At 41.8% G+C, this 12,727-nt stretch overlaps 1 protein-coding gene across 1 annotated transcript in view; it reads right to left on the bottom strand.

Moving 5' to 3' along the window:
• The window catches only part of DENND5B (DENN domain containing 5B), a 106,720-nt gene that overhangs the window by 46,695 nt on the left and 47,298 nt on the right, over positions 1–12,727 (bottom strand). Inside the window, exons 2-3 of the mRNA XM_040561769.1 lie at positions 9,082–9,191; positions 3,652–4,318 (exon numbers count right to left, since the gene is read on the bottom strand). Coding sequence (XP_040417703.1) covers positions 3,652–4,318; positions 9,082–9,191 — 777 coding nt within the window. The remainder of the gene's footprint in view (positions 1–3,651; positions 4,319–9,081; positions 9,192–12,727) is intronic.

Raw genomic sequence — 12,727 nt, 5'->3', positions numbered from 1 at the left:
AGAATGAGCCCATCATTCCCTAATGGTAATCTCTCCACCCGTCTGCTCGACTGCCACAGCTGCAAAGGGAAGTTACAGCTTGCTGCAATCCCTTCTTTTGCCCAAGGGATGGGATCCAGGTCATATACCCATAAAATACCATAACCAGAGCAACTAGGTACCAAAAGCTGACTGCAGCAGCCATGGTACAAATAGCTACCAATTGGTCCTGTCCCCACTGCAGAGCTGGGCTGCACGCTGTCATACCGTGCTGGGAATGTGTCCAGGGCAAGCTGGGGAAAGTCATCCAACACCCTCACCTCCTCATTTAGTTGGATGCCTTTGTTCAGGCTGCTGGAAACAGTATTCCTCAGCTACATGGTTAAAAATAAACTTTTTCATCATTAACTCCTAATTCACTAGGGAAAAAACAAACAAACAAAAAACCAACAAAACAACAAAAACCACTCCAGAGAAGCCAGTACCCTTTCCAAGTTACCTTCCTGCTGGCCCTTTGCTGCTGTTACCACCAGCTCTGTCAGCTTCTTCACCACCACCCTCTCCACAGGCTGCCCATTGCCCATGCCTGCTTATAAAGCCTGGAGTTAAAGCCACCTGAGCTTGGAGCTTTGGCCATTTGCTCCCAGTATCTGCAGTTCTCATAGCTCTCTCTTTCCTGGCCTTGAAATGTAATCAGCCTTTAGAAGGCAGATGTTTAGTGAGGAGTTTAAGGGTCTCAGCAGACAGCCAGCAGGCTTATTCTACAGTCAGGGCTGCATAACAATTTACATTCGCACTCAACTTTCTAAAAAATAGTCTTTATTCTTTAAAAAAAGAACACATTTCTTGGCAAGCTTGAATGAAAAGCTTCCTTCCAACAGGGCTAGGGGAACTACAAAAAAGTCATTTTACTTTTTCCACATATGTTGTTAGCAGCTCCCTCACTGAAATAGCTTGCTGAGCTGAAGCAGGCTTTGGGCCACTGCTCTGATGTCTTGAGTGTTGTACTGCAGTACTTCAGTGAACTCTGACTTTGGGTTAATAATGCTGTCTTGCTTGAAATCGCACCCTGTGGACACACGATCATCTTCTACCAATCTTTTGTTCAATTTGGGAAGGCTGCAGCAAGGCCCAGACCACTGGCAACACAGCCCAGCAAGTCCATCCTTTTTAAAGCAGAAAGGGAAAGGAGGCCAAATTTGCAATTTTATCTCATTCATTATTTTGGAACGAGAGATGCAGAAGCCAAAAACTTCTCATCTTTTGCCTTGAAAGAACTTGGGGTTAAGAAAGTGTTTCTCCCTGATGCACCTGAAAGCTTAGAGAATAGATTTCAGTAATATCTAGGCTAGTTATATCATAAAAAGGAAGAGCTGTTTTGCTTTCTCTTTCAAGAATGACATTTAAAAGAAGTTGCAGTGCATGAGCCAAGCACTCAGCTATCAGGCTATGCCAAAACTGCAGCTTTGCACTTGACCTCCACTCCGCATTCCTCACCTCTGGGAACCAGCATTACAACGCTATTTACATAATCACAGTGTTTCCCTAACTCCCTGTCTGCTTTTCCCTGTGCTCCATCAAGATGTGTCTGTATTGGATAGGGAGGTAAAGGTCGTGTCAAGGATAGCTCTCGGCTTGCCAGTAGAGGGAGAGGATAAAAGATCCAGATTTTGGAGGGTGGAGAGGATTAATGCTCGCTATCTCATTTACCCTTTAAAAAATAAAACAACAACAACAAAACAATCCCCAGTGAAAACAAAAACAAGTAAATCCTTACATTATACAAAATGATTGGAAGACAACAACACTTATTTCTCTAACTTCAGGTGGCACTTTGAAAATTGAGTCAAAAATATTTAGTGGATATTCTGTATCTGTCTCAAGGACTATTACAAATGTACTGCATACTCAGCTGCTATCCACCTGCACAGAATATTACTTAAACACAATCTGATAAACCAGATTTTTTTTTTTGGCTCATACTACTAGCTTACAATAAAAATCTTCCAGCTTTCAGTGAGTCCACGACCAAGGACCTGGGTGGGAATGATGAGCAGGGATGGGGAGGCATTTCAGAAGTGCAGCTGTTTAATATTGAACCCCGCTGTCAGGTAGCAGAGGCAGCACAAATCAAACGGAGGAAGAAAGGGGTAAGCATCCACGCACAGAAGCAGAAGGGAGGGGAGAAGCAGCCTAATCAAAACTAACAGCAGGATTTCTGCTCGCACTTCAAACTGAGAGCAGCTAAAGCCCTTCATTTCTGGTTCTTGAAAGCAAACCCCTGGAGTCTGTGTGGAGAAGTGCTCCACAAAGAACTGACAACCCTTTGAATTCAGCCACTTGCAGCAGAACTATCCTCCTTCCGCCTCCCCCAACATTTTTCCATTCTCAGTCCTTTATTCACTGGTATTACTATTACATGCTTACTGACCTTTTCATTTATATGACAAACCCGAGCGTTCACTTTTGGAGCCTGAGGTTCATTATCCATACTTATTTTAGGCAACTACCCATCCTACATTCTTTTCAATTTCAAGCTCTCTGGTTCTTGAGACGTTGCTTGAACCATATCTCTTGAGAAGTCTAGGTATTCAGCATCTTTTCTCCTCTTTGTTTGAAATTATGCATACCTCTTGGCTTCATATTGCTCATCTTAGTCGGACCAAACACTCCTCCTCTCCCCAGCCAAACTTTTTTCCCTGAAGCACGTTTTACTATCTTAGCATCACAGAAGCGACTTGGGAACCCAAATAATTTGGGCAGGCATCCAGTAAAACTTAGAGGAACCTCTGAAAAGCCTGGACAACCCCTTGAAAGTCATCAGGAAACTGGAAGTTGCTTTGTTATGCACTCTGGTGCATTGCAACAGTCACAACACATATCTTTTAGCTCTTGGGCCAGACTCACAACCACCATACAGGAAACAGTAATAAGGGGGTAAAACCTCAGAGCATGCCCAGCACTAACTAAAGCTTCCCAAAACTTGTAGCAGAGTATCACAGAAAGAAAAGCCAGATTTTCCAAAGCTTGCTGGCATACTTCAGTGTGGACAGGCTTTGTGCAAGCAACTTCTGCCAGCACAGCTATCCTTTGCCAACTGTAGTCTTAAGTGTCTTGAAAAGAAGCACCAGCACCATTGTCAGAAAGTATTTCCAGCAGGACTGTGAAGGGATGCCTCTATCTCCACTCATTTCCAACCCAGCATTAAACCTTGAGCCTCTAAGTGCTAAAAAACTATCAGTGCTTAAACTAGAACGTACCCCATCACACGGGGGAAAAAAAAAAGCTCAACAAATTTCCATATGCTAAAAGTTCAAAACGAAAGCAGCACGAGTGTTTTCTGTAAGATGTATTGCTTTCTGATGGTATTTTTGCAGAAGATAGGATTAGGTTCATGCTATCTTGCAGAGTGATCAAGGGCTATGTAAGGATAATAATTAAATGAATTCTATTGCTAGCTGTCACAAGTGATAAATACGATGCATAATTAAACAAGCGGCACCTAGACTGCCTGGAGGAAACAATTATTTAGTGCTTTCATTAGTGCTTTCATTTCTCTCACATTTTTTTTCATTATGTACTTATGTTTAACAAATCTGCTGAAAACGAGCAGCTTCGTATTAACTCTTGTGGTGGGGGCAGACCCACGTGTGTCACCGGACGAGTGCCCACCTTGCGAGTACAGGAGGATCTGCATCTCCAGCAGCACACAGGTGAAAACCTGGACCAGGTTCTCCAGACCCAGCAGCTCGAAGACCTCCCGCAGCGGGTAGTCGGAGAGCGGCAGCTCGTTGGGCCCAGGTCGCTGGCAAATGATGGGCTCGTAAACCCCATAAAACTTCAGCGACCTGCCCGGGGGCGGCAGGGGCACCTCGTACAGGATGTTGTGGATGTAGCTCTCCAGGGGCAGCGGCGGTGGCTGCTGGGAGGTAACTGCCTTGTAGAGCTGGACCAGGAACTTCTTGCAGGCTTGCATGAAGGGCAGAGGGGTGATGAGACATATGCATTTGGAGACGTACAGCGTGTCCCTGCTGATGTCGTAGGAGTTGTACCGCTGGAGCTTGGCGAGGGAAGTGGCGTCACCCTCGTCGATGCTGCTGGCCAGGGAGTCCATGCTGCAGGAGGACGAGGCGCAGACGCTGCTGTATTGCTCCGCGTTGTGCATCTGGTACAGCGTCTGCATGGCTGTGCAGATCTGCTTGCTTGTGACCTCCTCGTAGAACGTGAGCACAAACCCGTACGTACGAGAGCCATCTTCTCTGGTGATTATGAACGAATGCAGCTGCGGATCTCTGTTATCGGCCTGCGTTCTGAAAGACAGCCCTTTGGGCATACACAACTGAGGAAAAGAGAAAAGAAACAGATAAAGTTATCTAAGCTACAATTTTATTTTGTTACTTTTGCTTTATGGGTACGTTCTTGTTTTCCATTGCATCAAAACAAGCTGTTTGTCATTAAACATAATCCTTCTGAAAAAAACATCTATGAAAAAAAAATTGATTTATCATTCAGCAAAATATTTTGCAGTGATTGTAATACTGGTGGGTGTTTCTTTGAGACAAAGCCTTGGTGATAACTTGAGGCATTTTTCCAGGCATTCCTCAGGAATTCTATCAGCCATCTAATACAAAATAACATGTATCCAGCAAAACACGTTTGTGCATCAGCATGAAACTCCTCATGTTCTGACCAAACCAGTGTGATTACAAACAAAGAATAAAAGCTTCCTTTGTATCTTCCATCTGAAGGAAAAGAAAAAAAAGGCGATAGGGAGACCCTTCAAAGTGCTCCTGCTTTTCCAAAACGTGACACTAGAAGACAAACTATAAGACATCACAAAGGCTCTGAACTTCCACTCAACTGAGTGCCTCCCCTAATGTCTTATCCTGACCAGGAGTAATTTCTTCTGATGGCAGAAAAGGTCAAGAGAAGTAATAACGTGTGTTCTACCACATCCCACCCTGAACTTCACCAGTGCACCTTGCACAGACCACTCAACAGCTGATAAAGCTGCTACCAGCCCTACTGACATTCAGACAGGTGTTCCAGACCCACTTCACAGCGTGCTAGCAAACCCTTTAAGTTACCTAGGACAGATCCCATGTATTGTCCTAAAAGGTAATGTAAAGGGTAATAAGTGGCCTGGGGTTGGTAGAAGGATTTAATTCAATTGATGGCTGTGCTGACATAAGCCATGTAATTGCACCTTGAACCATTTTTAACAACATCCACATTTTCATACACAAAGCTTATAGTTTTTACTGAAGTGTTAACAGCAGTACCAAAATCCTTCAATAAAGAAATAAAAAACCTTTGTTTTACACTTTATTTATTCTGCACAATAAATATCTCAACTCCATTTTTCGGCATACTTGCTTAATAAAATTCTATTTCCAGAACGTGGACTTCCAGCAGTGTCTATAGCCTTATCAAATCTGATCAGTCTGAAATCACAGGTTTTGATCTCAGCTCAAATTTTCTTCGCTTTACAAAAAGAATAAGTACTTGGGTAAACAAATTATATGTACTGGTGCACTCCAGAAAGTATAAGCACCAAGAAGGTTCACACTAACTGAAACAATTTCAGAAGGCTGTGTTAAATAAATTTCCTCTGAGTCTTACATATTATTCCTTCCTCCCTTATATCCCCGTTGCATGCTCACAGAGGGACCCATCTATTAAGTTTCCGCCATAGCCCAGCGTGTGCAGAATATCAATATTTTAAGTCCCTGCCTGCAAACCCTGGCAAAGAGACTGCTGGGTTTGACCTCGAACAAGGCATGGGAAAAGGCAGAGGAAAAAACAAGATGGGAGAGCACTGAGGCAGGGAAATGACCAAGAGCCTCTTAAGCTGCAAAGATCAAAGGGAAGGGCCAATGATCATTTTTCAGCAATGCAGCAAACTTCATGTTTGCAGCTAATGCATGAAAACTTTCATCTTAGTGCCTTGGACATCAACGACTCCATCACGTCTGTGTTTGCCACATGCACCACAGGGGAGCGTTAGGGAAAGGCAGCTTTGGAGGTGCTGGGGGTTTGAAAGCTCTGTGTCCTGGTAAAGCTGGCTGACGGGTACTATAAAGGCAGTCAGTCGTCTTTACTGCATCTGTGTACAACCACAGAAAACTATCCAAGATTACTGATCAAAGGATAAGATCTTGGTTTTCAGAGCACTTTACTATTTACAAGAATATTTAAACATATCTACCAGTGGGAAAATGTGGAATTAAATCATACTTGCAATAAGGCTTATAATCAACATGGTTTGTAAAAACAAAAGGAAGCTGCACAAAGCAGGACAAAAAGACATCAATTAATCAATACCCCCACCTCTACAAGTGATGAGGAGATGCTTTTTTTTTTTCCCCAAACGCAGGTGCAGGACACGCACACTGTAATCCCTCCCTCCTGCCAGCCATCACCAGATTCAGATGTTTCTAAACCAAAGGCTCCCCCTGGTCCACTGCCATCAGCATGGGTTCACATCATCTCTGTTAGATCCTCTATTTCATATTTTGAGCCCCTCTATATTTTTCACTCTCACACTGTGCTGTGGCAGTGAGTATTGCATCTAGCCTGTGTGTGGGTGAGGGATGCTTTTCTTTTTAAAACCTGCTCCTTCAAATTATGCCGAGTAACCTTTAATCGTTTTATTTCAGTACATGAAATTCTAAATGGACAATGCTTCCTTGGACCCCAGGAATATATGCAATTATTTACATACCTTGATGAACCAGAGGACTAAAATTGGAAGTATTATTTCCTAAAAAAAATCACTTTCCTTCTGTACAGAGACATTCAGCTTGGTATGACAGATGACTTGCAGAATGGCCACAGAAGATAGTACGTGACATTAGGCAGGGACAATCACTGAAAGCAGTGGAGGGAAGAAATATTTCCCTATTAAATAGAACTCTGCATACATTGAAAGGGAAAGAAAACATGACTTGTAGGCAGAGTGATTTCTTAGGACTTCAGGGGGTTACTTTTAAAGTGACAGGATGGTTTCAGAAGGCAATTGAAATTCCCTAGGCATCCAACAGTGCTGAGTTCTCACAAGTTAACCTTCAAGGATTTATGCATTTTCTTCTCTGAGGAAAATTGCTTCTGGAAACTCACATAAAGCAAACACATAGGCAGAACTAATACGGCAAGGCGAGATCAGAAAGGCCAATAATTGCCTCAAGGGACTCTGTGGAGGTGGATATTACTTTAAATGATGTTTCAGATCAAAACAATAAAGAAGTTTTCCAAAGGATGATTTAAAAGACCATTAAATACTGCTGCTGTTAGTAAATGTTGTTTTTTTCTTTCCTCCAAAGACATTGCAAATGAAAGATGTGTTCTTTAGCTATTTGATTTCAGCTGAATGCAACTCGTTCAATTATTTTATTTTAATAGGTCTCTTGCTGGTTTTGGTATTCCATTTTTGTCTGACAATATGATCACAATTCATGAATACTAGACGTTTTCAAATGCAATGTGAGGGACAGGTAATGCAGCAATTCCAGTTATTGCCTCTTTCTGCCATATTCCTGCTGCACACTCCCATCACTCCGCCTCTTCTGAACACCCCTAATTCGGAGGCAGAACTAAAAAGCAGAAGTAGCCTCCGTAGTTGAGTTATTACCATCTTAACCGTGCTTGTCAAGCATCATTCTGATTCTTCTGTGCCTATTATATACACAAAGCAATGTGGAGACCAACCCAAATATTGCACCATCTCCATCAGCACACATTTGGAAGCAGAAAACAGAAATTCCCAGCTGTCAGCAGGCAGGGTGACTGATACTGGCATCAGGCTCATCTCTGCCTTTCTGTGCGTGACTGCAGTGCCACATTATCAGCTCTCAGTGTCATTGCTACCTCCAGCTCCTGTGTTTTCAGATTGGATATTTGGCACAATGCTAAAAAAATAAGATAAATTCAGCAGTAAGGGAGATGATCTTTGGAGATTTCCAGACCTTCATGATTGCAGGGAAATTTCAAATTGTGAACTAAATGTAATTCAGGCTGCATTTTCAAAAACCATTTTATTGTGTTTTTTTTTTTTTTTTATTATTATTTTTTTAAATGTGTTTCCCATGTCTCCATCAGGCTGAGGGCCATGAGATTCTCCTGATCTCATCTCTAAATTATAAGCAGAGGTTAGTTCTGATTTGCAGTAGCTTGTATGCAGTCCTACCTTCCTCAAGTGTGAGGCACATCTGAACTAGATGGGGAGGAAGGGGCTCCTTAACTTTCTAATTTTGAGTTAGACCCAACAGGTAGCTTTGAAGATCGCTAGAATTGGTAACAGTGTTTTAAAGATATTATTACAATTGTTTACTTTTAAATTACAAAACAAATAACTTTTTCTGTGCTAGAAAGCTTATCTTAAATGACAATAGTCTGTGGCCTTTGTCAGGAGACATTCATAACAAACACTCTGGTGATTTTGGAAACATCCTTCGAATATCAACTTTTTGGGAAAGTTTCCAGTGGTCTTTTAATTCTCAATGCCCCTATATAAATTTCCAGAAGCTGTTTTCTCCTCCCTTGCCCAGTCATGAGACTTAGCCGGAAAGACAGACTTGCAAATTCAGCTGAGAAGAAGGAGAGGTACAGAGGATACATTGGTGTAGCGGTGCCATTAAAAGTGATCACCTAACAGAAGCTGTGGTTTAGGCAAGTTCAACCTTCTGAGTAAAGATACCTTGTGACACACAGCATCGAGATTTTTGTTGTACTCAAAAATTTCACATAGATATTAGTCTCTCAAGAATTCCTGTATTTGCCTCCTTCCCATCTGATGTGTGACTGCACCCTCCTCAGTCATTCACTGAGATAGTGGTTAGACTCGTTTCATCACATAGCATATTTAATTAGAAGTAGTGAGGTAAATACAGCATCTTATTTTTGTTTTGCTTGAAAGCATTGTGTATTTTCACAATACCTCTTCCTCTGCAGCAGTTCAACCAGCATGCATATTGGGTGCATTTAGTCCCAGCAGAAGCTCCCTGTGCACCATATCACGAGCACTGGTTGTAAACAACCCGGGAATCATTTTAGAGTTGAAGTTGTCACGAAACAACAGCTCGAGAAGGGAATTTCTCTACCTACCATGTTGACAGCATCCTGGTCAAAGGGGTTCCACTCAATGTTCTGAGGATAATGGGCCAAAACCTTGGACTTGAAGGTTCTTCTTAAGGGACTCTGGTCAAAATTCTCTCCTGCAACAAGTGAAAAAATAACGTCATAACAGTGAGCCTTCAGAGCTGGCCTGGGCAGCCTTCTTTCACTTCATTATTTATTTATTTAGGTGAAATCTGAAGTGCATTTTCCCAACAGATGTACCACTTCTTAAAGAAAATCAGAGAAGATGCACATTCAGCCTAACCTTAACCTCCTTCCCTTAAAAATCTTAGCACAGTTGCAATACAGCTTCCAGCTTTTCTGCATGAAAACTTATTGTTAAGAGAAAAAATACTGCTGGAGTTTTAAGGAAAAAGACCCTGTACTCAACTGAATCTCCCTATTTCTCTGTAGCTTTAGTAGTGAGATAGGGCTTTACTTAGACGCTGAAAAGAGCACTCTATCTCAAGTTTGTAAGAAATGGCCAATAAAAAGTACGAACACCTCTCAGCTATTACAAATTATTTAAGGATTCATTATAGATTATGTTTTATATCCCAAGTTCTGCATGAACATTAAACTTTTATTTTTTCTATGTCAAATTTCAAGGACAGATGCTTTCCACACAGAGAAGAAGAATGAAATTAGACTTCAAGCAGAAACACATCCAATTATCAGCATACAATGAGTGTATTTCAAAAGGATATTGCCAGTGGAGTTTCTATCATTGGAAATTCTACAGTATGCAACACAGTGATCAAAAGAGCAAGTACTTAAAAATTGGTGAATTTTACTAACATATACTGCCTTCCTCGCCCAGGTGGTAGGTTACTAATTTAAGGCTTCTTGCTTTAAAGACTAACAAGTGGGACTTTCCTCTCAGTTCCTTTTTCACCTAAGAGAGGAGGAAGGGATGAAGGCCCTAAGTTCAAAATGTTAGATGTTAAAGATATCCAAAGCTTACTCTGCATTCAGAGGCTGCCTTTGAGACTTCTAAGTGTTACTTAGATACTTTTAAAAATATACTGTTACTGAAATAGAATTTCATTTCATTTCTTTAAAAATACAAATATTTTAATCTCTTCTTTTTTCAAGTGTAAAGAGAAATATATTTTTTCTTAGAGGATAAATTATTTTGGATGAAAAACTATTTGATTACTTGGCAACCTGTAAAAGCAAGACCCTGTTCCTGCAGAAACGAGTCCCTAACCACACTAACCCTTCTCTCAAGGCTATGTGGACTGTAGGAGTGTAATTGGTGCCTGTTGAGCTCCATATGACAGTGCAACATTTACACAGCTAATAGCCTCTAAGTGATGTTGCAAAATTCATAGTTGAGCAGTTACCCTAAGGTTACCGAGGCCTCAGGCATTTAGTACATGCCCTTTGCTCCTTGCAAATCACAGGCTACACAATCATTTGGCTCACAGTGGACTATTTTATTACTTTTTATACAGGAAACCTATGAAGCAGTATTAGTACATGGAAATTTCTGTACAAACTGACACTTGCAAACAGAGCTTCTCAGGCTTTCCCTTCCAGAGCTTAGGATCTGCAAATAATTGAAGGGAACTTGTAAGAGAAATACACAGTTGCAATTCACACGGCAATAATTATCCCGGCAAAGTTTTATGAGGGTTGTAAACCATTTGCTGTATAAAATACTGCCTTTAAAAACCCCACTACATGGATTTATTTTTTTTTCCAGAGGGGGGGAAATAAAAAAAGTTAATGAGATTAATGAGTGCACAGAAACCCTTAACACATCCCAAATGCAGAAGGCAGAGCCCACACTGCAGCGGCACATTCTCTTTTCTGCCCTGCCATAGCAGCATTATTTGCATGCAGCCAGGTGGAGGAAGAGGAGGCAAAGGTCAGGCATTTCTTACACCAAAGCCAGCCTTCTGCTGGGTCACATGTGGTCGGGCAGAAACTCCTTGAGATGCGTGACTCAGCTGTACTGGGGCTACACCTTGACCTGCTGTAAAAGCTGCCCTACCAGGTGAGCTCCAGAGCTAGCTCGGCCTCTAGCTGGGCTTCACTGCATGCAAAGAATGGGTTTCGAATCTCTTCCTTCCAAAGACATCTTTGTGATTTTAAGAATATGGGTATTTTTATACATTGCTCATTTTTAACGTGACTTAGGGCATGTTTCTGCATTTTTTTTCTAGCGCTGTTTCACTTTATTTTGGTGGATAAATGTAGGGGAAAAAATAAGCTTCTACAGAGATATTTAGTGCCTGGGAGGAGAAAAGTTCCAAGATGATGCAGTGTTGTGTATTTCCTGGGGCAGGAGAAACTGCAAATGGAAAGATGTGAGGAGCTCTGGCAGGGGAATCCAGCCTCCTTCTCAAATTGCTCAAGGCAACCCCAAAAATCCAGCAAAAGTGCATGCATCATAGAAATGAAGAAAACTGGAGGTTTCTGCTAAACTGGGTCAAATTAAAAGACATGTCAGTGTTTAGCTCACTAGTTCATCTCATTTTCCAAGCAGGACAAGACTTGCTGCTAGCTTCTATGGTATTCTAGAGCATAAACTTTGCAAAGATCCTCTTCCTGCTGTTACAAGGCTAAAAATGAATGAAGTAGACAAAAAAACAGAGAGTATTTCTCTATTATACAACATGTCAGTAGAATAACCTCTTATTTTGGTCCAGAAGTTCTCTGTTGAGGCACTAGAGTAAAAGATACAGTGCTATCCACCGATTCCTGAAGTTGCATAGATAAAAACCCCAACAAGGAAAGCCAGCAAAAATTCTGTGTCCAGTTATGCACCTAAACATATTTAGCAACATTTTTCTTCATACTATCAAAGAGTAATTAAAGTGCTTGCTTATCCAAATAAATATGCATGAGGTTATTTCCTAATTAGATCTTCAATCTTCCTCCCATCTGACGTTGTTTACCTTACAGCTGTGAATTAGCAGCAAGGCAGGCATTTGATGCTAAATTCATTTGGGTGCTTCTGCTGAAACTTTGAAGAGCACGTGGACAACTTGGTTAAGCTCTCCGCTGTTAACAGAAAGTGACCACTGCAGTCCACGTTTCTTTAAAGGTTCCCTTTTTAATGACTAAAAATGTTAGTGAAGTAACCTAATTGATGATAGTTGGACAACCGGTGAGGTTCAGACAGCTCACAGGCTGAACCCATTGCAGGTTCTTGGTGGGGCTGTTTTCCCATCCACGTTGTACAGGTGTTGCAAAAACACCTTTTGCTTGAAAAATAAGCCACAGTCAAGAACCAGCTGGATAATTAATCAATTATTAGCACCTGACTGCAAATGGAAGTCCAGTAGAATTGCATAGTAAGGACACGACTTACTTTTCCTAATACTTGTGCTCATACAGAGGTACCAGAGAAACTGGGGCAGGCTCTGCCCAGGCTCCCTGCTTATGGGGCACACTCAGGAAAGCCCCACTTCCAGCACACCTACATCGTGTGGCACCTTAGGGACACGGCTCTGTGCCCTTAGACTGAGTGTGACACAAAATCACCTGGCTTTCACCTAAATGGGTTCCATATGTGCACAGGAACAGAACACTGGGCACTTGGATTGGTGGCCCTCTACAAGTTGGGCAATCGCGTTTGTGTTGGAGGAGAGGGCAGCTGCTGCATGGTGCCTGCATCCACCTC

Source organism: Cygnus olor, chromosome 1 (genome assembly GCF_009769625.2).
Source record: "Cygnus olor isolate bCygOlo1 chromosome 1, bCygOlo1.pri.v2, whole genome shotgun sequence".
Classification (NCBI taxonomy): Eukaryota; Metazoa; Chordata; class Aves; order Anseriformes; family Anatidae; genus Cygnus; species Cygnus olor.
The sequence above is the reverse complement of the archived record's forward strand: the minus strand, read 5'-3'. Positions and strand labels throughout refer to the sequence as shown.